At 38.9% G+C, this 24175-nt stretch overlaps 1 protein-coding gene across 2 annotated transcripts; it reads right to left on the bottom strand.

Annotated features, from left to right (window-relative positions):
• Window positions 1-149: 149 nt before the first annotated feature.
• EIF2AK2 (eukaryotic translation initiation factor 2 alpha kinase 2) lies at window positions 150-24175 on the bottom strand. 2 transcript variants are annotated; one of them, XM_062490250.1, is made up of 16 exons: window positions 24166-24175; window positions 22923-23049; window positions 19353-19467; window positions 18291-18460; window positions 16647-16749; window positions 14926-14969; window positions 14015-14102; window positions 13496-13530; window positions 13199-13333; window positions 12660-12779; window positions 11527-11634; window positions 9114-9303; window positions 6387-6512; window positions 5780-5875; window positions 2724-2786; window positions 150-2630 (listed from the first exon to the last, which is right to left on the bottom strand). In XM_062490250.1, exons 2-16 carry the CDS (start codon window positions 23024-23026, stop codon window positions 2517-2519), a joined length of 1611 nt encoding a protein of 536 aa, XP_062346234.1. In that variant the 5' UTR covers window positions 23027-23049; window positions 24166-24175; the 3' UTR covers window positions 150-2516. The 2 variants fall into 2 exon arrangements, with proteins under 2 accessions (XP_062346234.1, XP_062346235.1); XM_062490251.1 differs by lacking the exon at window positions 24166-24175 and adding an exon at window positions 23571-23629.

Here is a 24175-nt window from a genome sequence, read left to right as displayed (position 1 = left end):
TTGCGTAATGTGTTAAACAGGGTTTGTTCATCTTTAGAGAGATGCCTAAATACCAGACTGGTTTTGCTTACTATCTTAAACTTGGTGGGGGGAAAAAAAAGCTTGTGAAACATACCAGTGACATTACTTGAACCAATATTTTTTTGTATATAAAGGTGCATATTTTTCATAATTTAATAGAATTAGACCATGATGGTGGGTTTTCATTTTCTTACATAAAAATATATTTTAATTGACCTTTTATTTTATCGTTTATACTTTTTTATTTTAACAACAGTCATTATAACTATAACTAGCCATTTATTAAAAGTTAATGCCGAAGTATACAAATACTATGCAGGGAAAATATATAAAAAACTACTGAGACAAACTCAATATTACTTAACAGCAAGAAGGTAATGATACTACTTTGCTCTGTCCAAAAGCTATAAAAGAAATGCAACCAAGAGATTGTCACATACCAATTTTCATATGAACATTTTCATAGCATTGTTTAGGTTAGGAAGCAGACCTTTAAGATCATCAAGTCCAACTACATGTTAATTTTGTCCCAAAAGATTAAAGAGAAGAGAAAGCAGAAATAGCAGTACTTAGTCTGTAAGGATATATAATTTCTCACAGATCTTGACCACTGCAAAGAAATACTAGTTAGTCTAGAGTAGTGAAATACTTTATGAATTCCACTCAGGGATAAGGCTAGGAAGGCATAAAGCCCTGATGGTTTTCAATCTGGCAAGGGATATCAAGGAGAAGATCAAATTTAAGAAAATCTAAAGAACCTAGAGGGGCACAAATCCATGGGACCTGCTGACATGCATCCACTGGTCCTGAGGAAACTGACAAATGAAGTCGCATGAGTTGGAGTTGTTCAGCTTGGAGAAGAGAAGGCTCTGAAAGAGCAGCCTTTCAGTACGTAAAGGGGGATGCCAAGAGAGCTGGAGGGGGGGTTTTTCTAAGGGCATATAGTGAGGGGACAAGGGAGAATGGCTTTGAAGTGAAAGGTAAAGTATAGAAATTCTTTACTTTGAAGGTGGTGAAGCACTGGAACAGGTTTCCCAGAGAAGCTGTGGATACCTCATCGCAGGCAGCGTTCAAAGCCAGGTTGAACAAGGCCTTGAGTAGTGTCATCTACTGGAAAGTGTCCCTGCCAAGGGCAGGGGGGTTGATCTTTAAGGTCCCTTCCAACCCAAACCATTCTACAATTCTATATATGTATTTCATGATAAAGAGAAAAACAGAAAGCAGTGTAAGGCCTTACAAAAGTATGTACAATCACATTCTTATTTAGCAACAAATATTTGCACCAGAACGTCATTAATTTCCCTAAGAATATAAAATACTTTCATTTGTATCACTTCTTTTAGAGCAGTCACCCACTTTACAGTATTTCATATATTACCTATTTTTTTGCTTAGAAATCTCTGCTCGTTTTCCCTTAGGGAGTTATGTTTGCCCTACATCAGTTTGACAAGATAGAGCTCAAAGACAAGCACCTTAAGGTCCAATGTGCCTGTCTTTTCACCCTGCTCCCCACACCATGCACAGTACTTTGAGTTCAGGCAAGGCTGAACTCTGAAGGATGTACATGAAGAGTAGCAGAGAATCTGCTGTTCCCTTTTGTGGGGCTGGCAGTGGGCACAGCAGAGGTAGTCAGTACAGTTATTAAGGGTTAGGCATGCCTCAGTATTACAATAAGGGACTATAACCTAGAAGCACGGGAATGTTTTAAGTGTTCTCCCAGCCTAGGATTTCAAATGGTTATTACTTAGGCAATTGGGGAATTTTCTTATATTAATAGCACCTTGAATGTTCCTTTCTAAAAAAGACAACCATCAAAACCTAAAGTTTTCAAGAGCAGATTTGTTCTAAATTAGATTTCCTAGAAGCTTAAATGTTTAACATTTAAATTCTTAAGAAATCCTCATTTTACAAGTTTAAATTCTAGAGCACTAAAGGTGCTAGGTCAGCAGCAGCTGTGAAGAGATAAGAAAACACACTTTATAAAGTACTGAAATTCAGTGAAGAATAACATTCACCTATTCCTAGTATCTTTTCTGTCAAAACCAGTCTTGGTATGAATGAGAGCATTCCAGTAATTATAACAATATCACTGAACAAATCAGAAAGGTTTGAGTCACATACCACCAGACAGCACTTCTTCCATGGTAAGGAACAGATAACCATAAGGGATAATGGAAGCAGCACATGCAGGGATTTGCCACAGCCCAGTTAGTACTTTAGCACATCAGCATAATCTTCGAGGGAAAAGTAATAGGATCTATTACTTATTGTACAAAACAGTCCAGTTCATCCACAACCCATGTTTCCAGGTAAAAATTTCACGTGATTTCTTGCAGAAGTGCCCTGTCCCAGTTGCAGCTGGCAGACATGAATGGTGAAGCGGCCAAGGAAAAGACACACCCCAAGTCTTGCTGTTGCTTCTGACAGCTATTGTCACTTCATCAGTTGTAATAAATTCGTCAAACTCTGGATTTAAACATGGTGTGAAAGGACATTTAATAAGAATAATTTTTAAGTGCCTTCTGTTCATCAACACACTTAACAATGTCAAGTAAATGAGACACAGTGATTCTTCGCGATGTTGAAAGCATCTTTTTGATTGTGGATGCCTGCAAAAAATATTAAATGTTAGTAGGGGATTTTTTGTTTGTTTTATCTTTTAAGTTAATACAGTAACCAAAAAATATATTAAAATCCCATACCTCTGTTGGAAATTGTTTGGTGAAGCTCTCTGGAAGCTTACCTTCTCTAACAGAAGGCCATACCTGAAATTAATAAAAAAGAAGAGTTTTGGTATTCTTTCATTTGTTATGCTTTGTATCTCTACCTTATGATGTATATAGTTTACTGAAGTAGTTAGGAAAACACAAATCTACAGAAAATGTAAGGCTTCAAACAGTAACTGTAAATAGTTTGAAAGCTGGGTTTGTTTGTTTTTTTTTTGTTTAGTTGTGCTTTGGTTTGGTTTTATGGCCTTTTCATCAACTATTATCCATTTCTAAGCTTAAAAGCTTCACACAAAACAATTACGTTTGTTTCAATAGTCCTCTCTATTTCAGAACCATTATTTTTCTTTCCTTAATTTAAAAATAATGAATTTATATTGTCTAATGATATTAAAAGAAAAAAGTTAGACAACTGAATTTCTGTTTGCAAGCCAAGCAGGTGTGCTTCCTCCTTTTTATAATATTCAGTACCACACACTTATTTCTGAGTCATTGCAAAAAAGGCTACATGGACTCCAAAGCAACAGGAGATTGGTCATTACATGCTTTAGAAATGGCTTTTGGTTAACATTTTCTATATGACACTGTCTCTCACAACATCCTGACAGGCAAGCCCAGGAAGAGCAGTCTGAAAAATAGATGGTGGCTGAACTGGCAGAACAGCAGGTTCCAGAGGGTCATACTCAGCAGCACAGAGTCTAGTTGGAGGCCTGTCACTAGTGTTGTCCTCCTAGCTTCAATACTGAGCCCAGTATTGTTTATCTTGTTCACCAATGACCTGGATGAAGGGGCAGATGCCTCTTCAGCAAGTTCACTGAGGACAGAAAGCTGGGAGGAGTAGCAATGCCCCAGAGTGATGTGCAGGCCTTTGGAAGAACCTGGACAGACTGGAGAGATGGGCACAGAGGAACCTTCTCAAATTCCACAAAAGGAAATACAGAGTCTTGCACCTGGGGAAGAATAACCCTGGGCATCAGTACAGGCTGGGGGCTGACATGCTGGAAAGCAGTTCTGTGGAGAATGACCTGGGGGCCCTGGTGGACAATAAGCCAGCCACGAGCTATAAGCATAAGCATCCATATGCTATAAGCATCCATAAGCATCCATGAGCTGAGTGTGTCCTTGTGGCCAAGAAGGCCAATGGAATAATGGAATCCTGGGGTGCATTAGGAAGAACATTGCCAGCAGCTCAAGGGAGGTGATCCTGCCCCTCTGCCCAGCCCTGGTGAGGCACATCTGGAGTGCTGAGTCCAGTTCTGGGCCCCTCAGGACAGGAGAGACATGGAGCTGCTGGAGTGGCTCCAGTGGAGGGTAACACAGATGACTGAGGCACTGGAGCACCTCTGTTAAAAAGGAAAGGCTGGGGGAGCTGGGGCTGTTCAGGCTCGAGAAGAGGCACTGAGAGGGGAGCTCATCAATGTCTGTGAGTATCTGCAGGGAGGTGCCAGGAGGATGGAGCCAGGCTCTGCTCAGTGGTGCCAGGCAATAGGGCAGGAGGCAATGGGCAGAAACTGATGCACAGGAAGCTCCACCTGAGCTCGAGGAAGATCTTCTGTACTGTGTGTGTGACTGAGCACTGCAACAGATTGGCCAGAGAGGTTGTGGAGTCTCCCTCACTGGAGACACACTGGACACAAGCCCAAGTAATGGGCTCTAGGGAACCCTGCTTGAGCAGGTAAGTTGGACTAGATGACCTCCAGTGACCCCTTCCAACTTTATTCTGTTATTCTACAAGTGGCTTTCTGGGTAAACAGAGCAGTCTGCTTAATTCTTTTGCTGTTAACTAGTGTAATATCTGCCTGAAGATGACAATCATGTTCTCAGACTTAGCTGTGTATCCTGAATCATCAGCTAGTCTTATGGATCCCTCTATGCCTGGCATAGCAAGACCTTCACAACCACTATCCTGTGAAACAACAGCTCCCGTGAACTTCGAGTTTTTCCCCTACTCTTTAGCAGTAGCTTTAGGACTGTGATCCTACCTGCTGAATCAGTCACTCAGCACAGAATAATCAACTTTGCTTTTACATGATGTTCTTACAGCAGGACTGGCCATCACTAGAGTTTACCATCATGTTCCATTAAGTGAAATTGTTTCTAATCTAATGGAGCAACTGAAGACCATCCTAGGATTTTCCATCCACATGACTTCCCCACCAGCCTGCAGAGCACAAGATTTTTATAGTTTAAGGAAATTACACTTTTCCAGCTATAAGCACTGTGGGATTCTGCATGCATTTGCAGTCAACTGTGCACCGGAACAGAAGATCTGAGGAAGTACTGCAAGGTGGCTGTGCAGAGCCAAGTTGAAAGACACACTTGTGTGATTTTCACATTCTGGTAAAAGGATCTGGCTAACAGTGTTCAAAGTCTGAGTCCAACCACAATTACTTTAGACAAGATACCCAGCAGCTACATCACTGTCTACCAATATGCAGGTTTGCACATGAAAAGCTCAAAATACATACAAGACACCTTTTTAAAAAAAGCTTAAGTAACATGGGCTTTCTTTTTGAGATAATATCTGTTTCACTTAAAGTAACATGTTCCAAATCACTTTTGTTTTCATCTTGGAAAACTGCAAGGGTTTTGATTTGGTGGAAACTCTTCTTGCTCCACTGTGCAGTGAAGACAAGAGCATGACAGAGACACAAGTTGCCCATCCATAGTTTTTATTTTCTAAAATTAGAAAAATACTCCCATTAAGTTTCTGATCAAAGAAAAAGATTTATAAGAAACTTGACATCCTTTTTTTACTTGACATTATCCTTTTTAAAGTTTGCTCAGGCTTCAGTGTATAGGTAGCAAGACAGAAGTGAAATAAACTAATATTTTTTTCCTTCAGTTATGACATTTCAACTGAGGTGTGAGGATTTACTGGCTTTATGGAAATGAATTAAGGAAAAAAATTTAAATAGAGATAGTACTGTAAATAAAGAGATTCCTTCTAAAATGCTGTCAATATGCAATAGCAGCAACAAGGCAAAACAGCAGCACAACAGTGAGAGTTTTTAAATTTTAAGAATACTTACCTTAGATTTTTCATGACCAGTGAATGCCGAAAGAATTTCAAACCAAATTAATCCCAGTGCATAAATATCTACTTCCTTTCCATATCTGTCCCCAAACTAGAAATATTAGAACAGAATACAGGCATCAAATCCAACTGGAGAACAACAGCACTTCTTAAAGCAAACTTTGAAGTCAGCAGAAATTTCCACCCCAAGGCTACAAGACTGGCCCTACTCAATATCCTTCTAGTTGTTAACCCTTTCAGCCTCAGACCTGGTAAATAGTGACTATTATGTCACATTGAACACCCTGAAATTAAGACTTCTAAAGACCTGTACAAAAAAAGCATGCCAATATTGTCCTGGGACAAATAATGAAACAAACAGAAAACCTCAAATTACACAATTAACAGGGGTCCTAAATTCAAATTTAAATACATGTCTGGCACCCTGTTTTACAAAAGTATTCCTTACAGCATGCAGTGTTAGACTGTATGTTCACACAGAGCAAAAAACTTTACCACACCTGTGGTAAAGCTTTTTCCAAAATACAGTTGTCCTTGCATACAGTCATACCAGGGAACTTTAGGCAACTTGCTTTAATACTGAGATTAGGATTGATAATTACCTGTTCTGGTGCCATATACGATCTTGTTCCTTTGTTCTCAGTCAGAGTCTCAAATGTCACAGAAGTCACAAGACCGAAGTCACCTATTTTTATTTTATCATCATGTGATATGAATATATTCTGAGGCTATTTTCATATATATAAATAAAAAGAAGAAAAAAAAATCACCAAATGACCAAGGTTTATCATCAAGCATAATCAGCCACAGAAGTGTTCCCAATAAAATTTGATAATTGTTCAGAAAGTAGCATTAAGAAACTGATGGTGTGGAAAGAGAAATAAGTTAAATCAATTTTTAAAAACACAAACTAAATTTCAAGTAGTACATTCTGCAGTAACTGTGTCATGCTTTAATTGCTCATCAACTACATTGTGCATATAACCTTCTATATCCCAAAGTGTTTTTCGCTCTTCAGTCCTAGCCAGGACTTGATACAGTTGGATAAAGCATTTAAATTCCACTCAAGTAAGAGCTTCTGTTAGGCCCAGAAGGATCATGTGTACTAAATCAAATGCAGAGTTAAGGCTTACTACAGTGGCTCTGAGTATCACTTTTATATTTCCATTAACCTTTCCCTTTTTAAATTTGTTTACATTACCATTAAACTTCCCCTTTTTAAATTTGACAGTGTCATGGCTTAAGTCCAGTTGGCAACTAAGCACCACGCACTGGAAAGGGAGGGAGAATCAAAAGTAAACTTGCAAGTTGTGTTAAAAGCAGTTGAATAACTGAAACAAAAGTAAAATTTATTAATAATAAAATAAATAATAATGATAATAAAATAATTGAAAAACCAAACCAAAACAAGGAAAAACAAGTGATGCACAATACAATTGCCACCACCTGCTGACTGATGCCTGATTCCCCTCCCTGAGTCCAGATCAACCCCTCTTCCATGTAGAAAAATAGCCTTTGACTTAAAAAGTAGCAACCAAAACATCAGTGTGTTGTCAGCATTATTATAATACTGAATCCAAAGCATAGCACTGTACCACCTACTGAAAATAAATTAACTGTATCCTAGCCAAAACCAGAACAAAGTCAACTAAAACCAGAACTATATATATGCTTCAGTGAAGTTTCCCAAAGAAGATCAGGAAACCATACTTTTGAATGTCTTTAAAACAAAGCCAAATAGCCTCATGCTATCTTTTAGTCAAAGAAGCTCCAGTGGACCATAAAGCCAGGAAATACTTAACAGTCAGCAGGAAGAGATCTTCTTGTAAAGAATGCTCACTGTACTTGTTCTATTCAAGTCTGACCATGTCCACACATTTAATATAGTACTGTATATTAAATATAAGTATTGTATAATATTTAAATAGTATAGCTTTAATCTCAGCTTGAATCTATCCCGTGACACTGATTCGGGGCTATGGAGATCTCAGATGGCCAAGCACCTAAGCTAACAGCAGACTGAAGAGGAAAGTTCCTCAGTTCAAATATAGGTAGAGGAGTTAGTAGTACAACTTGATTCTGGTTAATCAGGAGAGGGTTAATTTGTACCATAATCAGTGGGGGATACATGGCTAGAACACAGAGATTATTCTAAACCACTCCATGTCATTTTCTGGGAAAGAGGGAAGGATTCGCTTCAGGTCATGGGAGTGTGGCCTTATCAGGTAGGGCTCCATGGTGAATTTTTTGCATGTGAATCACTCTCTGTTTTTAATGCTGTTACTGTTTTTGTTTACGGTTGTTTTCTTATCTCATTGCTGTTTCCAGTAAATTGTTCTTATATCAGTTCTCTTTACCTTTTATGCCTCCAGTTCTCCTCTCCAGCCTGCCACAGGGGAGGCAGAAGTGAGCAAGCAGTGTGTGAACTCATTAGGAGCATTAAAATACCACTCCTGATCGACCATAGCCTTACTCCTACCTCAGCTAGTAGAGCATGAGACTCCTAATCTCAGGGTCAATGGTTTGAACCCCATGTCATGCATCAAATACAGCCAGGGTGTGTAGGGGGTCCAGTGAGGCACTTGTGGGTTCACTGGAGCTGCTTGATGTGAAGAGACTTCAAGTCCCTGCTGTCAAGGTCTCTGGTGGTGGGAATTTGACTGCCAGAGTGGCTGCTGAGTGGTCAGGTAGGGAAGTTAGCTTAACCCTAGGAATGCCACCACACTAATGATTTTTTCATTTTTTTTCCCACAAAGTGAGTGATTTAAAACTCTGTAAGCAACATTATAGCTTCTGTCCTGAAGCCATGAAGGCTTTGTCCCATATAATCTTTATACTGAAATAAAATCTTTTTATGACTCTGCACATCTAAAGACTTAAATTCTATCCAAAACTGTAGCATTCAAAGATTTGTATGCACACACAAAAGTAACTAGAGCATGTTACCAAACACAGCATGTATTAGGATAGATAAAGTATCCCTTTACAATGTGGCAAGAGCAAGCTCTCTAGACTCAACTTTTCTTTTTCCAATAGGAAGTCTTGTGACCTAGTAACACACTGAAAACGCCTGTTAGCTGATGGCTACTGATTCTTTGAACTACTATTATGTTCTGGGATCCTCCAAGTTCACCTTCTGATTTTAGGATGAGGTTCAGTCAGCTGCTGAAGGAAAATCAATCACTAGCAAAATCCAAAGGAGCAGACTGCTAAGGTACATAACAGACATATAGCAAAGACTATAACTATTCATTCTCTGAAATTCCAGTAAGTATACTATCTTTAACTTTTTCTTTTTGCTTTTTTCTTTATTTTCCTATCCTACATACCTTGAGGTCTCGATGAATTAAGTCTTTAGAATGAATATATTCTACTCCATTCACTATTTGCAAAAATTTCTTTTGTGCCATTGCACGATACTGTCTGTCTTCTCTGTTTTTTGCAATCCACTTTTCCAATGTCCCTTGTTCACAGAATTCCATTTGGATGAAGAGACAGAGAATTTTATCTGAATTTTGGCTTCAAAAGAAAATTACATATCATATTAAAATTGGCAAGATACAATTCCTCCCAAATCATCTTCAAAAGCCCTTTTTGCTAATAATTATTTTTGGAGTTACCCAAACAAAGTCTGCAAGTCAATTAATTTTCAGAAAGTTCCTAGAGCAATTTGTATTAAATAAATAGAACTGCAACCCAAAGAATCAAAAAAAATACCTGCTCAATTGCTACATACTCCTGGAATATTACTGAAGTTTTGCTTGCTCTCTAGTTTCACACTTAAGTTTCCTGAAAGCCCAAATTCCATTTCCCTCATACCTAGAGGTATGTCCTATCCAGGAAGAAACACCACTGTCCTGGGCTCCCACGGAGCCTTGTAGGAAGTACTGCAAGTCCCTGACACGTGTTCTCTATTTTGGTAAAGAGACATCAGCTTTCCTATCCTGCCCAGAATGGTCATGTTCTTTCCAGCTCTGTCCTGTCAAGAAGGCAGTGCAGTGACCGTTTTTGATATTGGTCTGCTAGTCACAGAAACCCTTCTGAGAGCTGGAAATCTAGATTAAATATATTCACCCATCTGGCAGCCTCACACATTCCAGAGAAACCCACAGGACAGGCTAAGGCTGGAGAAGGTGAGGGGAAGAAAAAAAAAAAAAAAAAGAGAAGCATGCACTATTTTTTCCTACGTACACTGTGTGATGAATAAAGCTGCTCAAGGCACTGAGAGAACAAGCCTTAAATGGCTCAGGACTCTCTGTAACCTTGAGGTCAGGGCATGAATTCCAGTCTGGGACCTCAGCTTTGAAGACTTTTTTTTTTTTCTTTTCTTTTTTCCAATAACTGTTTGATATAAAAATACATACATGATATTGAGGCTCCAACATATTAATGGTTCAGTTTTGTCAAGAGTTTTCCCTCCCATTTTACTCCTCATTTAATGAGCAGACTTATGGAGGGGTATCATGTCAACCATAACTTTGAATCCATTAATATATTATGGCTCTAAGCAAGTATGGCAGCTAGTGAAAAAAGCTTATCACAGAAGCTTGGAAAAGTTAATAGTCTCATTTATGAGTTAAACTCTCAGCATTGTTTTACCAGAAGTCTCAGTGTCAAAAGGTCACCTCTAAATTAAAGAGCATTTAATTTTGTATTCCTTTTCTAATCAATCAAAACTGTTTCAGGCATCATGGTTAAAATACTAACTTAGGGAAATAATTAAATATATGATAGCTACTGGCTATAAAAAGGAAGCTTCTGATCAGGAATTTGGTAGCCAACTGTCAGACAATTTTTTAGTTTCTGTTGTTAATTCTTGCCCCAAATTTTGGGTTCTGCAGTCTTACTCTCCTCTATAAATTAAGTTCCATATATTGAGAGAGATAGAAATATAAAATTATGAATCTTAATTATCAAGGAAAAGAAGACAAATATACTTAATGACATACAACCTGCTGCTGGAAAGCACTGTGCCTTTTCTCCTAGCAGTACAATTGCACATGTGCACTTCTATTTGTATAATAATTGATAACCAACTGACCTAGGTTACAATCCAGGATGTGCCCAAAATCTATTCTATCACCACCTTCATGAACTGTTAATGGGCCCAGCAATGCCTTGCCATGACCCATAGATAAATCCCTCCAGGAGCTATCTCTGTTCATGGGCAATCAAGGACCTGCTGCATCCCATTGGGATATGCTCCGAGCAGAGGGAAGAGCCAGGTATCCTCACATGGATATAATGTGGGATTTGAGCCCTTACCTATTAGATCTTTTGCAGAGGACAAAGACCACCAGACCTTCTCTACAAGATCACTGCTTCAACCAGACTGCTTCATCTGGGCTGCTACCACCAGCCCAGGATTTCCCACCGCTCCAGCTTGGTGCTCTTGGAGTTCCACACTGGAATCAGACTGCCCCAGGTTTTGTAAAGCGAAGCCCCTCAAAGTCCCTAGTTCTGTTTACTTTTAATGCTGCAGTTATTATTGTTGTTTGTTTGTCTTGTTATACATATTAGTAAAGAACTGTTATTCCTATTCCCAGAACTCTGCCTGAAAGCCCCTCTAATTTTCTAAATTATAATAATATGGAGGGAGGGGATTCAAATTCTCCATTCCAAAGGGAGGCTCTGCCCTCCCTAGCAGATACCTGTCTTTCAAACTAAGACACCGATCATCAACAGCGTAAAGTTTACTGTGGCAAAAAAGGTTGTGAATGCAAACAATTATTTTGCAGTTACCTTGATTCTGGGTCCTTTATATAGTCATACCCTTTCCAGCTGCAATGATACCGCACTATGTTCTCGTGTGTAAGACTTGCAAGTCCCTTTGCTTCACGCTCTACTTTCCTATCAGGAGGGGGGGGGGGAAGAATTAAAAAAAACCCAGGCATTTCCCTATTACAACACAATACAAAGGTAAATAAAAGATATGCTATCAAGTGGCAGCATACAGATAGTTTTACATTAATTTAGAAACAAAGCATAGTATTTTCCTTCATATAAGTTGAAAGTTCAAAACTGAAGTTACAAATTTGGTGGGTTTTCTTTCATCTGCTCAGATATTCAAAGTGTAAAAAGTATTAAGATTTAAATCCCCACTCAAAAAAAGCAGATAGCTGCAAACCCACCAGCAGAGCAGCAGTCATTACTTGAAGAATCAGTAGAAGGTTTTCAGTATAGATCTCAGGACAGCAATACCAATGAAAATAACATGTATTTGCAAAGGACACAAGAATCCAAAGGGAAATGTACCACATTACACAATGTAAGATGAGTATCTCCAACAATTTAAAACATTTTCAACAGATACCCTAAAAGAAGATATTTTTTTCAACTGTTGATAAAATATTCCACTAGGTAATGGTTACAGAAAATTACTCTAAAAAAATTAAGATCATAATTCTCTGTTGGGATTTATAAAAGACAAGTAACACATCATGACAGCAACACGGGTCACATTTAAAGCATTTTCCTAATTACAAATCACAAAATTTATTACTTAATTTTTTCTATTTTCTGTAATTAGTTATTTTGCATTTCTGATATGTAAATTTTCTATGTGGCCTGTAAAAATAACAGGGATGCTTCCAATGTTTTAATAATCATCAGGTTTTCTTCAAACACATTTTGCAATATTAGCAACACAGCACTGCTGTGTTCAGGGAAAAGAGAACTTAACACACCTACAAAAATTAAAAAAGGTTCAGGACCACTTTCAGCTTCACTTGGAAATAAAGAAAACAGTTTACTAGAAAGGACAAATTAATAATGAAAATCACCTAAATGCTCCTAGTATTTTTGAAGAGAGAAAACAATTATTAAATCTTGATTAAGGTTGTCCTAAAAGGCAGAAGTAAAGATACAGTACATACTCTGTGAATTCAACTCGTTTGATTGCATAGGTTTTCTTATCAGACTTTGATGTTGCCTTGAAAACAGTCCCAAAACCACCTTTATCAATAGGCTCTATTTCTTCAAAAAGATCAAGAAATCTTTAAAAAAAAAACAAAACTTAATTATACTTAATTTTCAATTAAGGTCATAAAAATAATCTTGACGGATGTAATACATCTACTGCAATATCATTCTAGGGTGATAATTTGACAAATCTACAGCTCTAAATCACAGCCTTGCAGATTAAAACAACAAGGGAAACTGACCCTTTCAGGCCTGTCAGGTAATTACCCTCCCATATTCACATGAACAATGTTTGGTTGTGGGCTTTAAGTACCATTGCTTGCCAATTTCTGTGCGAGATTTGAAATTTCCTGGGAAAATAATCTAATATCAATTTTCTTTCAAAGTTCTTTTTACAGCAGTATTTTCCCTCCTTCTACTCTAAATATGGAAACAAATCTAGATTCATACATACTGTTATTGCTTTACAAATATTAATTTTAAAAATCCTTACATTTTATTGACAGTGTGTGGACTCCTATTCTCTTCTTCAGCGTTTGTGTCCACATCCGGCAAACATTCATTTGAATCTGACATACCTTTTTCCTCTTCATTCCTTCTCACACTAGCAAAGTTAGCTGCCAATTTTCTTTAACAAGGATAGAAGCAAAATTTGTAATGAGCCATTTTTCTAACATGATGAGAAAATAAATGTACCTCCCAATAGCAGCATTTCTTGATTAGAGATAGAAAAAAATAGTTATTTGCAATGTAGTTTACAGGAGATAGCAATCTAAAAATAAACACATACCTTTTGGGCATCAGGACAGAACTTCGTGTATTTCTCTGTATGGAAAATAGAAAAAAACCTAACTGAGGTATCCCGAATATTTTCACTGTAGTTGGTTTAAAACATGTCTAGATAATATATCTAGGAATTACCCATAAATATGATCATACCTTGTGTAAACAATGTCATAAGATTGAATCTTAGCTCAGTGTTTTTCACATATGCTATGCATAGCCTTATCACTGCAAAAACATGCATAACATTATCACTGCAAAAACATGCATAACATTATCACTGCAAAGAATGAGCTTAGTTTGACCCTTTTCTTGAGAGTACTTCCATTTGTTAAACGCTTCATAAATTTGATCCACAATACAGAAGGAAATACTCATGGTTAACAGTACTGGATATTCTTAGGAAAAATGCATGTATTTTCCAATGATTAGTGGATAAAAGAACAAACTGATGTTAAGCTCTTACAAGAGGGATGCCCTATTCAAGGTCAAAAATGTAATTATGAGGACCATTTTCATACTATACCTGAAAAGGTAAAGGCTTTTCACAAATTGCCATGTCTTTCATTTTTTCTTCCAACTTTGCAGCTGAGTCATCAAAGCAAATGCTGTTTCTATTGAAAAACGATGGACTATTTTAGGTAAAAGTAACACAGTGATAAATAAAATTATTGTCACAAGAAAAGGAGAAGTACCAAAAAAAAATCCACTGTTTTTAAAGCAAAACCTGAAAAGGCATTAATAATCATGACTGATTTAAACTACAAAACATCCTGCTAGAAAGTTACTAAAATAACAACACTTTGTAATATTCTCATTTATTTATATTATTAAATGAGTCTATGATGTCTAGAAGACTGAAGAATGTAAAAGTGGCAGTGGCACTACAGTCAAAATGCTAGTTCTCAAATCACGTATCAAACTTTATGTTTAATTTCTATTGCTAAGTAAATTTTTCCCTTTGGTGGAAATGAAGGTTCATGTAGAATGAAAAAAGCAGAAAAAAAAGAAAAAAGGGAGAGAAGGTGGCAGAATATGGAGCACGGGAAAGTACTGAATTATAAATTAAAATTGAATTATACTGAGTTCACAAGAGTGTCACAATAGGAAAATGAGTGTTAAAATGGTATGAAAAAATGCTATTGAATGAGGTAGGGTTATTCATTTACATCACAGTAAAAATGCTTCTGAAAGAACTACCTGTGGCAAAATATTAATAAATCAGAAAGCTCTAAACTTACTATAAGCTATCCCATACAGACTCGCATAAAATTGCACAAGTACAACACACTTTGCTCCAAAGGTTAAAGAACAGAAGTTAAAATTAGATGGCTTTATACTTCAACAAAACACTAAAATTATATATTTTATTTAGAATTAGAGCACACATTACCCTCTAAAATTAGTAAATATGTTATCACAGTGAACCCAACTTACTGTGAGACAGATGTAAAACTGCCATTAGATCTTTCAGTTTCCACCTGAAAAAGAAAAGCCTAGAATGTTTAACAAAATCATGTAAACAAATCCCTAGTGCAAAAGATGCCACTCAGAAAGGGCAGAGGGAATATTACTGGGTGCTAAGAGCGAGTTGTTAACTGCACTAAACATTCAAAGCCCTGCAGAAGAAAGGTATCTGCCCAATTTCCACACAGAAAAAGGAAAAACACAGGGCCCTGTCACAGTGAGCATACTATATGGACACATTTACAGAAGTAGAGTTTGGTTTCTATTCAAAACCAGGATAAGAGTTATGAAAAACAAGTATCTTCATTGTTTGCTGCATGTGCAACTGCGTGTGGAAAATTGGATATACATAGGCTTTGATATACCTAATCAGCAGAACTGAAAATCTGAGTCAGTACAAATTAACATTCAATGTCTTCAGCATAGAAATACTGCAAAACTCGTAACTAAATTGGGGTTGAATAAAATAAACTTGTGCTAAATTCTTAGTAGAGGTTCTTCCCCTTCTTCCCACTACCCATGTCATAAGAGCATAAAAGTAACATTAAAAGCAACACTTACAATGCATTTAGATCATCACCTCTCAAAAAGTAAACAAACTTTGTTTTCTTTTTATGTTTCCTGGTTCCATCATGGTATCATGGAAACAAAACCATACGGTTTATGTTTCAATGAGAGCCAACAAACAAACCCCTTTTTTATAAATACAGGAATACTGGACCTGTACTACTTTCTGCCAGTTACGTTTTGCTTGTTAAACAGACATTACAGAGAATTAATACAAATTAAAATCAAAACAAAACAACCCACCCCAAATTTAGTTCTAATTGAGGTAGTAAATTTCAGACTTGTATGAAAATAAAAAGATCCCTGGGTTCACAACATAGGAAAATATTAAGAAAGGCTCCTAGAGCTATAATAGGGCATTAATTAATTACATGGTTGACTTTAAAACATTTAAAAAGCACTGAAAATTCACACTAACAGCCACAAAATTTTAGAATTACTTAAAAGAAAAAAAAGACTTTTTCCCTCCTGCACACTGCCATCCTTTACTTTAAACTACACTCCATTTAAGTTAGTTCATATGTTCTGTGCATTTCAGAAGCGGCTTTGGATCACGATTGGAATTCTGATAATTTTTTTTCGTAGAAATAATAGTTTGCAACATGAAGACAACAGCTCTATTCTCCAGAAGATGGTATCAGCAATTGTTTCAATAGACTCTGCCTTGGAACACTACAAAAGGCAAGTCCTGTTGATTCTGATTCCTGCTTTTGCCTCTCACACTACACAGTAGATTTTTGATCCAACAGAAGACAGTAAAAGAAGTATGTTCATAACCTGCCAGATCAACAACACTTCACACAGAAGACAGTTGGTATACAAGTCAGAATTTAGAAATTTTTAATGTGCGTGCATCCTTGAATGACAACATATCAGACCTACTCTGAAACACAGAGAAATATCAACTGTTATTGGTTTTTTTTAATCCAGATCTGAATATAGAAACACAACATATATTCTACTAACAGTAGCCCAACCAACACACTAATATATGTATTGTTTCCCTCTTTAATGGAATCCATGGAATAAGCTTTTAAACGCAATGAGGAAATTAGTTCAAAGATTTAAACTTCTGTGACAAGGCTAAATACAGCACATGCTGTCAGAGAGCTTTTCTTATTTACCTTCTCATATGCTTCTTTTGCAGCAGCTTGTCTTGCAGCAGCTAGGGAAGGCCCAGTACCCCTTCCATACAAATGACCATTAATCGTACAGCTAACAGAATGTCTGTAAAATACAATAGGAGAATCAAGTCCCATATGACAAGTCTTCATTTAATGATTTTTAAACACTACAATCAACTGACATGATATAATGGAAATTTGAATTATACATCTTCAGGACATAGTTTTCAATATGCATTTAATCTAATTAATAATGGTAGATAATTAATTTGTTTGTGTCTTCAAGATAACTAATTTTCAGAGTCTGGTACAATCCTAGAGAAGATTATTGTGGGAGGTATTGATAAACACCTGGAGGACAGCACAGTCACTGGTCACAGCCAGCAGAGCTTCATGGAGAGAAAGTCCTGATTTCCTTCTATGACAGGGTATCCACCTAGCTGATCTTGCAAAGCAAGATGATGTAATCTTTTTTGGACTTCAGCAAAGTTTTTGATATCATCTCTCAGTGTTCTTCTGGACAAAATATCTGGCACACAGCTGGACAAACATGCTTCCATGATGGGTGAGCAACTGGCTCGTGGGTCAGGCACAAAGGGTTACAGGGAATGGTCTGACATCAGGCTGGGGACCTGTCACTAGTGGGATTCCACAGGGCTCCATCTTGGGGCCTGTGCTTTTCAACATCTTCATAAATGAAATTACTTGGACACAGGACACAAAGGATACCAAGTAATTTTGCTGACAAGTCAAAATTGGGAGGAGCTGTTGACTCCCTCAAGGGCAGGGAAGCCCTGCAGAGAGACCAACACACTAAAATTAAGAGGTGGATAATCACTAACCATGTGAAATTTAACAAGGGCAAGTGCCAAATTCTGCAGCTGGGACGGGACAACCCAGGTTGTGTGTATAGACTTGGGAACAGGAGACTGGAGAGCAGTACTGTGGAAAGGCACCTGTGTATCCTGGTCACTGGCAAGTTGAATGTGAGCCAGCAGTGCCCTGGCAGCCAGGGGGTCCCACCCTGTCCTGGGGACATCAGGTACAGCATCACAGCCAGGCAAGGGAGGGCATTGTCGGGCTCTGCTCTGAGCTGGGGCAGCCTCACCTCCAGTGCTGGGGGCACGTCTGGGTGACATAACATAAAAATGACTTTAAGCTATTGGGGAGTGTCCGAAGGATGGAAACAAAAATGGTGAAGGACCTTTTAGAGGAAGCCCTGTGAGAACAGCTGAGGTCACCGGGTCTGTTCAGCCTGGAGGAGACTGAGGACAGCCCTCACTGCACCTTTCTTACACCTTCCTTGTGAGGGGAAGAGGAAGGGCAGGCACTGATCTCTGCTCTGTGGTGACCAGCAACAGGACTCAAAGAAAGAGCATGAAGCTGAGTCAGGATAAGTTTAAGTCAGACATCAGAAAAATATTCTCACAGAGGGTGGTTGGGCACTGAAATAGGCTCCCCAGGGAAGTGGTCACAGCACCAAGCCTGACAGAGCTCAAGAAGTTTTTAGATAATGCTGTCAGGCAGATGACACCATCTGACTCTTTCTAAATATTCAGCTAACATGACCAAGTATAACAAACAGTAGCATTAGTAAACACAAGAAGGTATTAGAAGGAAGCAGGAAGATGAATTATATCTTACATGGGAGCATGGTCATCTCCAGTACGAGTTCTGTTAGTATAATCAACCATTTGACACACCTTTTGCGAAAAAATATTTAATAGGCTGACATAATCTTTGTCTAGTGGAGGTGATGAGGTTATTTGAGTTGTCCTTAACTCTGCAGCTCCCATATTTGAGAGACTCTCCTGCTATTAAACAAACAAAACAGGTAACTTAAAAACTTAAGCTTAAACATACTTTAAGATAAACAGTGCACAAGAACTAATATAGCTGCAAGGTTTGTCCACATTTCAAGACTCTTAAGAAATCCCAAGTTTCCATTAACTGAGTTCTTTGTGACAAAGGACAGACATACCAAGCATAATTATTACATTTTGAATAAATATAAACTTGGCAAACATGCAGCAATTGTGTTAAAGTAGTAACAGTGACACAATAAGAGCCATATAGAAAAGATAAGGAAAGATTTCACTCAAAATGTGCTAAGAAGCATTCAGAGTCAAAAAGAAAAATAAAGAATGGCAAATAAAGAAGGGCAAAACATTTGGCAGAAAACTAAGGAGCAAAAATCAAACACAGACTTAAACAAGGAAGGACAGAGTATATGACCAGCTATACTGTAAAGAATATAATGAAAAGGAAAAAAAGATTAATTAGAACAAGTGAAAGTAAGCAATTTCATTAGTAGAGTGGCAACAGACACAATCAGTAATGCCTTGCAAATGTTTTGAAGACATTGAATCATTGAACAGTTTTCAAGATATAAAAGGACCCCTGTCCACTCTGCATACACCAAGGCATCTTAACAAAGGCAAACACTTTTCCTTATCCTCCTGTAACAGAGGAAACACAATATTAGATATCAATCCTATAGAAAAACAATAAGGAGAACGATTCAGTAATAAGTAGAAAAGCCCTGAATAAAACAGAACAAAGACAATTTAAGTAATTAGAAACTTCCAAATTAAACAAAATTTTATTGGAAGTTTACTTTTAGATATTAATCTTCAATATTTACTACATTATGGGTGATGCATGCTGCTTAGTAATCCCCACAACTTAATCCTACCATTTGCTTACCTGTTTCTCAATCATTTTCCACGTTTCTTTTGCTGCTACTGCTTTTGCTTCTCTTTTACTTTTACCAGTGCCTGTACCATATTCCTTACCGTTTATTTTGACCACAACTGTGAACCTGCAATGAAGGAAACTTTGTCTAAAACATTGCTACATTTTTCCCACATATATACTTTAATAAACTTATCAAATTAAACTTTGGGTTTATTATCTACAAAGCACTACAGGATAACTGGGAAGTGTTGAAGTATTAATGAGTTTTTATAATATCAAACATAACTTTAGTATGTTTGATAAAGTATATATACTTTAGTATAAATACTAAATAATACTTTAGTATAAATAAATTTTAAATTTTCCTCTCTAGTCACAAATGAATGTACTTTATTAGTTCCAACAGTATTTTTAACTGTTAACCTGCTTTTTAAAACCATAATTTAATTTTTAGAAATATAAGAATGGATGAGGTCAGCATTGTTACAAGCAAGGTTGTGAAGCCCTAACACCAGTACACATCTCAGTAGTGTGACACTACACAGGTAAGAATAGCTAATTTGATTTCAAAACCAGAAGTGACATTACATTCACTTTTTATATCCTGTGCTGTACACAGCTTAGTAAGAACAAAAACCACATCTGGTGCTTGTGAGACATGAATTGAAAGGCAGTCACAAAAAAAAGCCCCACCATAACAGAACAAAAAAGACATTACTAACAAACAACCAAACTCAAACCCCAGTCCTGCCCTTCTGCACTCAACTGCTGATCCTTTCCTTCTCTGTCCCTCCATTCCACAATTGTGCATGTCCTGCTTCCCATATGGCAACTCCACAAGTCAGAATGGGAATCTGATGCAGCCCAGGACTGACAGTACTGGGTCTGGCTGGGATGGGGTCAACTTTCCTCAGAGCAGCCAGAATGGTGCTATGTTCTGACTTTGGGACTAACACAGGGTTGATGTTTTACCTACTGCTGAGTAGTGTTTGCACAGCACCAAAGGTTTTTTTTTTTTTTCTCCTTTTTCCCACTGTGGCCTTCCAGCAAGCAGAGTATATGTGAGAAGCTGGGAAAAGACACAACCAAGGCAGGTGGCCAGAGGGAGATATATATATATATATATATGTTACCTTCCCAAGTAAACACTGGGCATAATGAAGCCCCACTTTCTTGGAAACATCTGCCTGCTGATGGGAAGGAGTAAGCAACTTCCTTATTTTGTGTTGGTCACACATCCAGCTATGCTTTGTCTATCAAACTCTCTTTACCTCGGTCCACAAGATTTTCTCCCTATCACCTTTCTGATTCTCTCCCTGTCCCACTGGGGGGAAGTGAGTAGCTGCCTGAGGGTTTTACTGCCTCCTGGGGTCAACCCACTGCTGTGCTCTAATGACAAATGGTTAGATTTCAGACAAATCAGTCCTTATAGAACTGACTTGTCCTGCAGCTGCAAATCCCTTAATATTTCTGATAGTGCCTTTGCATGAAAGGGAACAGAGGAGAAAACAACTGGATTTCTGCCTTAGGCAGCAGCAGACACTTGCCTCAAGTTAAAGTGACCATTAGAGCCTCAGGGCACCTCTGTGCTTCAGACTGCAGCAGAGCATGTAAATGCTCACAGCCAACAAGATGGATTCACAGTCAAGGTACAGCACCGTGAGCTCTTCTGTGTGAAAACTGGTCTCCAACAGTATCGTGATTTTAAGAATTCACTTCGTTCAATACTTCAACCTCATTCTCCATTTCCCTCTAATGAAATGTTTGGGTGGGAAACAATGAAGATGCAGAACAGTGCTTCCTCTCATTGCGTAAGCAAGGCTTAACAAGAAATCTTAAGGGGGCAAACAGCAGGAAAAGACACATCTATAGTGTGTCATATGCTCTATACATAGGAAACAACAAAGAAAAAAACCAAAACATGTAAGAAAGGTTGTTCTTTGGGAAGGAGTTTGTCAGTCAACCCATACCTAAGCACTGAATACTCCACACATTCTGCTATGACACTGCATCTAAAATACACCGTTTTATTTAAGCATCCTAAAGAAATCTGCAGTGGATCTCCATGACCAAGTTGAGGATCACCTACAGGAGCGTTACATGAATTGGTCATAAATGCAAAGTCATACTTATTCACCATGAACCCCAAGTTAATAAGTAACTGTCCCAGACTTGACAGGTTTAGGCAGGACTGGTCTAAAAATTGCCCACTCTCTGTCTTCCCAGACCAAGAAAGCTCAGGACTGAGCCTCCCTGGGCTCCTTTAACCATCTTAAATTGTGTTCAGCATTGACCCTGTCAGACACAGTACTGAAAGCAGCCACAGCACCAGAACCATGATAGGATGGGATCGCTGCATCATGCCTCAGACAACTGCAAGGTGATTTATGAGAAGGGACATAGCACAGAAGAGTTAGGGAGCCAGCACACAACCAGCAGTGGTCAATGCCTCCAGCTAGCAGGCAGAGCACAGGGAAAGACCAGCACAAGGGGTCTGAAGGAAGTTCACAGCACACATCACTACAGCCAGACACTTTTCACTGTATCCTCAGAGCAGCCCAAGTTACCTAGGATTTTCCTAGATACCACTGTCATACAGTGGGCTGAATTTCAATTGTGAATGTAGAAGAACACACAGGATAAACAATGAAAAACCACAATAAATGGGATAAATAATTTGGAATGTATGTAAGTTCTGTCAGTCCCATGCCATGACTTTTGGAGAATGAAGATGTTGCTATGTGATCACAGCTGTGGTCTTTACTGCCATAAGGGTACTTTTCTTAAATTACATGAGCCACATGGGAAACAAAAGATAATCAATTAACATTTGAGATCCTAATAATATCTAAATAATATTTACTCATTTACTCTGGGATGGTAGACAGATTTGAGAATAAATCTGCATAGACAGTGGTATCTGGCAACATGAAACACATCAAAAGAAACAATTACTAGCATAAGGCCTTGTCTTCATGCAAAACTAGCAAAAAATTTTACAAATCACACAAGGAAATATTACAGATCTTGAGTATCTACAACCTTAGGCAAGGGAAAAAAAAACAATATATCAATGCTAAAAAATAAAACATATTACATCACCTGTAACTGTCTCTAAAAGGGAAAGCAAAACTTTTTAAGCAAAAGACCCTTTTCTTGTAAGAGATGTTGAAAAATATACTACACTTTAAATATGTTAGTATGCAATCAGTTAGTACACCCAAGCTCTCTGGTTTGAAATCAGCAATGCTTTGTAGCATTTAAACCATAAACTGAAATTCTTGCTGTAACCCAATCCACCATCTGAGAGGAGATGCATAATATACAAGAGCTACTACTAAGTAATAGGTGCATTGCTGGTACTTTCTGGAAAAGAGCCATCACCCTTGAAATAAGTTTTCTCCTCATACTGTATCACATGATGTCGTCCCCATGCACCTACCATTCAATTCATGATTTCAACCAGCTTTCCCACTAATATACACTTTCAGCAAATTAACATTTGTGACTTCAAGCTTTACACAGTTTGTTCACTGCAGGAAGAGCCCTGCTAGTTATTGACATGCAGAGTAAACTTACTTAGGATCATGAGATGGGCCCTTCATGTCGATGGGGTCATAAACCACGGTAAATTTCTGCATTTGACAGTAACGGTTGATCCTCGCCACATACTCACAATCCATTTTGACACAATCTTCAACAGATGCTGCAAAGTAACATTCAAAGAGGTGTCTATTGCACTAGACATAGAATAAAGGCAGCCTCTAATCCTGGTATGATATGTCACTGCTATAATATAAAATAGAAAATTCGTGCCAATAACAAAGTTCATGGGAAACTAATTCAAATGATTGGCCCGCAAAAGCTTTGCAAGTCATTGCTCAGAATAACAGTTTTAGAAAGCAGAGCAGAGAATTTAGTGATTAGAGAAGACTTCTTAGCAGATTTGTTGACAGAAAAAGATTGAATCATTCGCTGAATTAGGTGGGAGGAAACTGATCAGTAACGTTTGTCCAGAATTAGAATCGGTTCCTTCAGAAGAGAACCCGACGGCGCCTAAGCATTTCCCTTGGAGCAGCGATGACGCCAGGCGTAGCCACACGGTCGAAAGATGACCCCAGGCTCCCGCCACCGAGCTCGGCGGGCCAGGCCGCCGCAGCCGGGCTGCGGGCACCCCATCTCGCACGGACCCCCGCCCTTCCTCCCGCGACCCCTTCCCGCCGGTACCTCCGAGCCGCTGCCGACGCTCCGGGAACCGCGCACCCTCCCGCAGCCCGCCCGGCCCGCGCGCTCCGCCCAGTTTCGTTTCCCGCAGCACCGCTCGCCCAGGCCGAGAACGAAAACGAAAATGAAGAGGAGGTGAGGGCGGGAGAGCCCCGCAGGAAGCGGAGCGGGCGGGAACGGCCCGAGGCCATGGGGAGCCGCGCTCTGCCCGACACGGAGCAACGCCTCCGCTCCGCCCAGCCCTCCTGAGCTTGCGGGAAACGAGGGCTCCGAGGGAAGCGAGCGGCTTCGCAAAGACCGGACTGACCCCCGGCCGTGCCCCTGACTCGCTGGCGCCTTTTTCTGTTACAGTAACCACGTGCTAGAGCTCAGCAACAAGGCCAGCGGAGAGCAGGGCGCGCCCAAATACATCCAAACCCCTCAAGCCAAAGAATCCCCGGGGTTTTATATCCTCGTAGCCTCCCCCGGGACGTCAGTCCCGCTGTTCCTTCTCCGGCCTCCCCGTTCCGTGCTCATCCATCGTACTGGCGTCGCCTTGTCCAAAAGGGCGGCAGTCACCCGCTCCTGCTGCTATTCCCCGTTGTCCTGTCCTATTCACCTGGCTGCGG

Source organism: Cinclus cinclus, chromosome 3 (assembly GCF_963662255.1).
Source record: "Cinclus cinclus chromosome 3, bCinCin1.1, whole genome shotgun sequence".
Lineage (NCBI taxonomy): Eukaryota > Metazoa > Chordata > Aves > Passeriformes > Cinclidae > Cinclus > Cinclus cinclus.
Note: the sequence above shows the minus strand (reverse complement) of the source record. Positions and strands in the feature narration are given on the sequence as shown.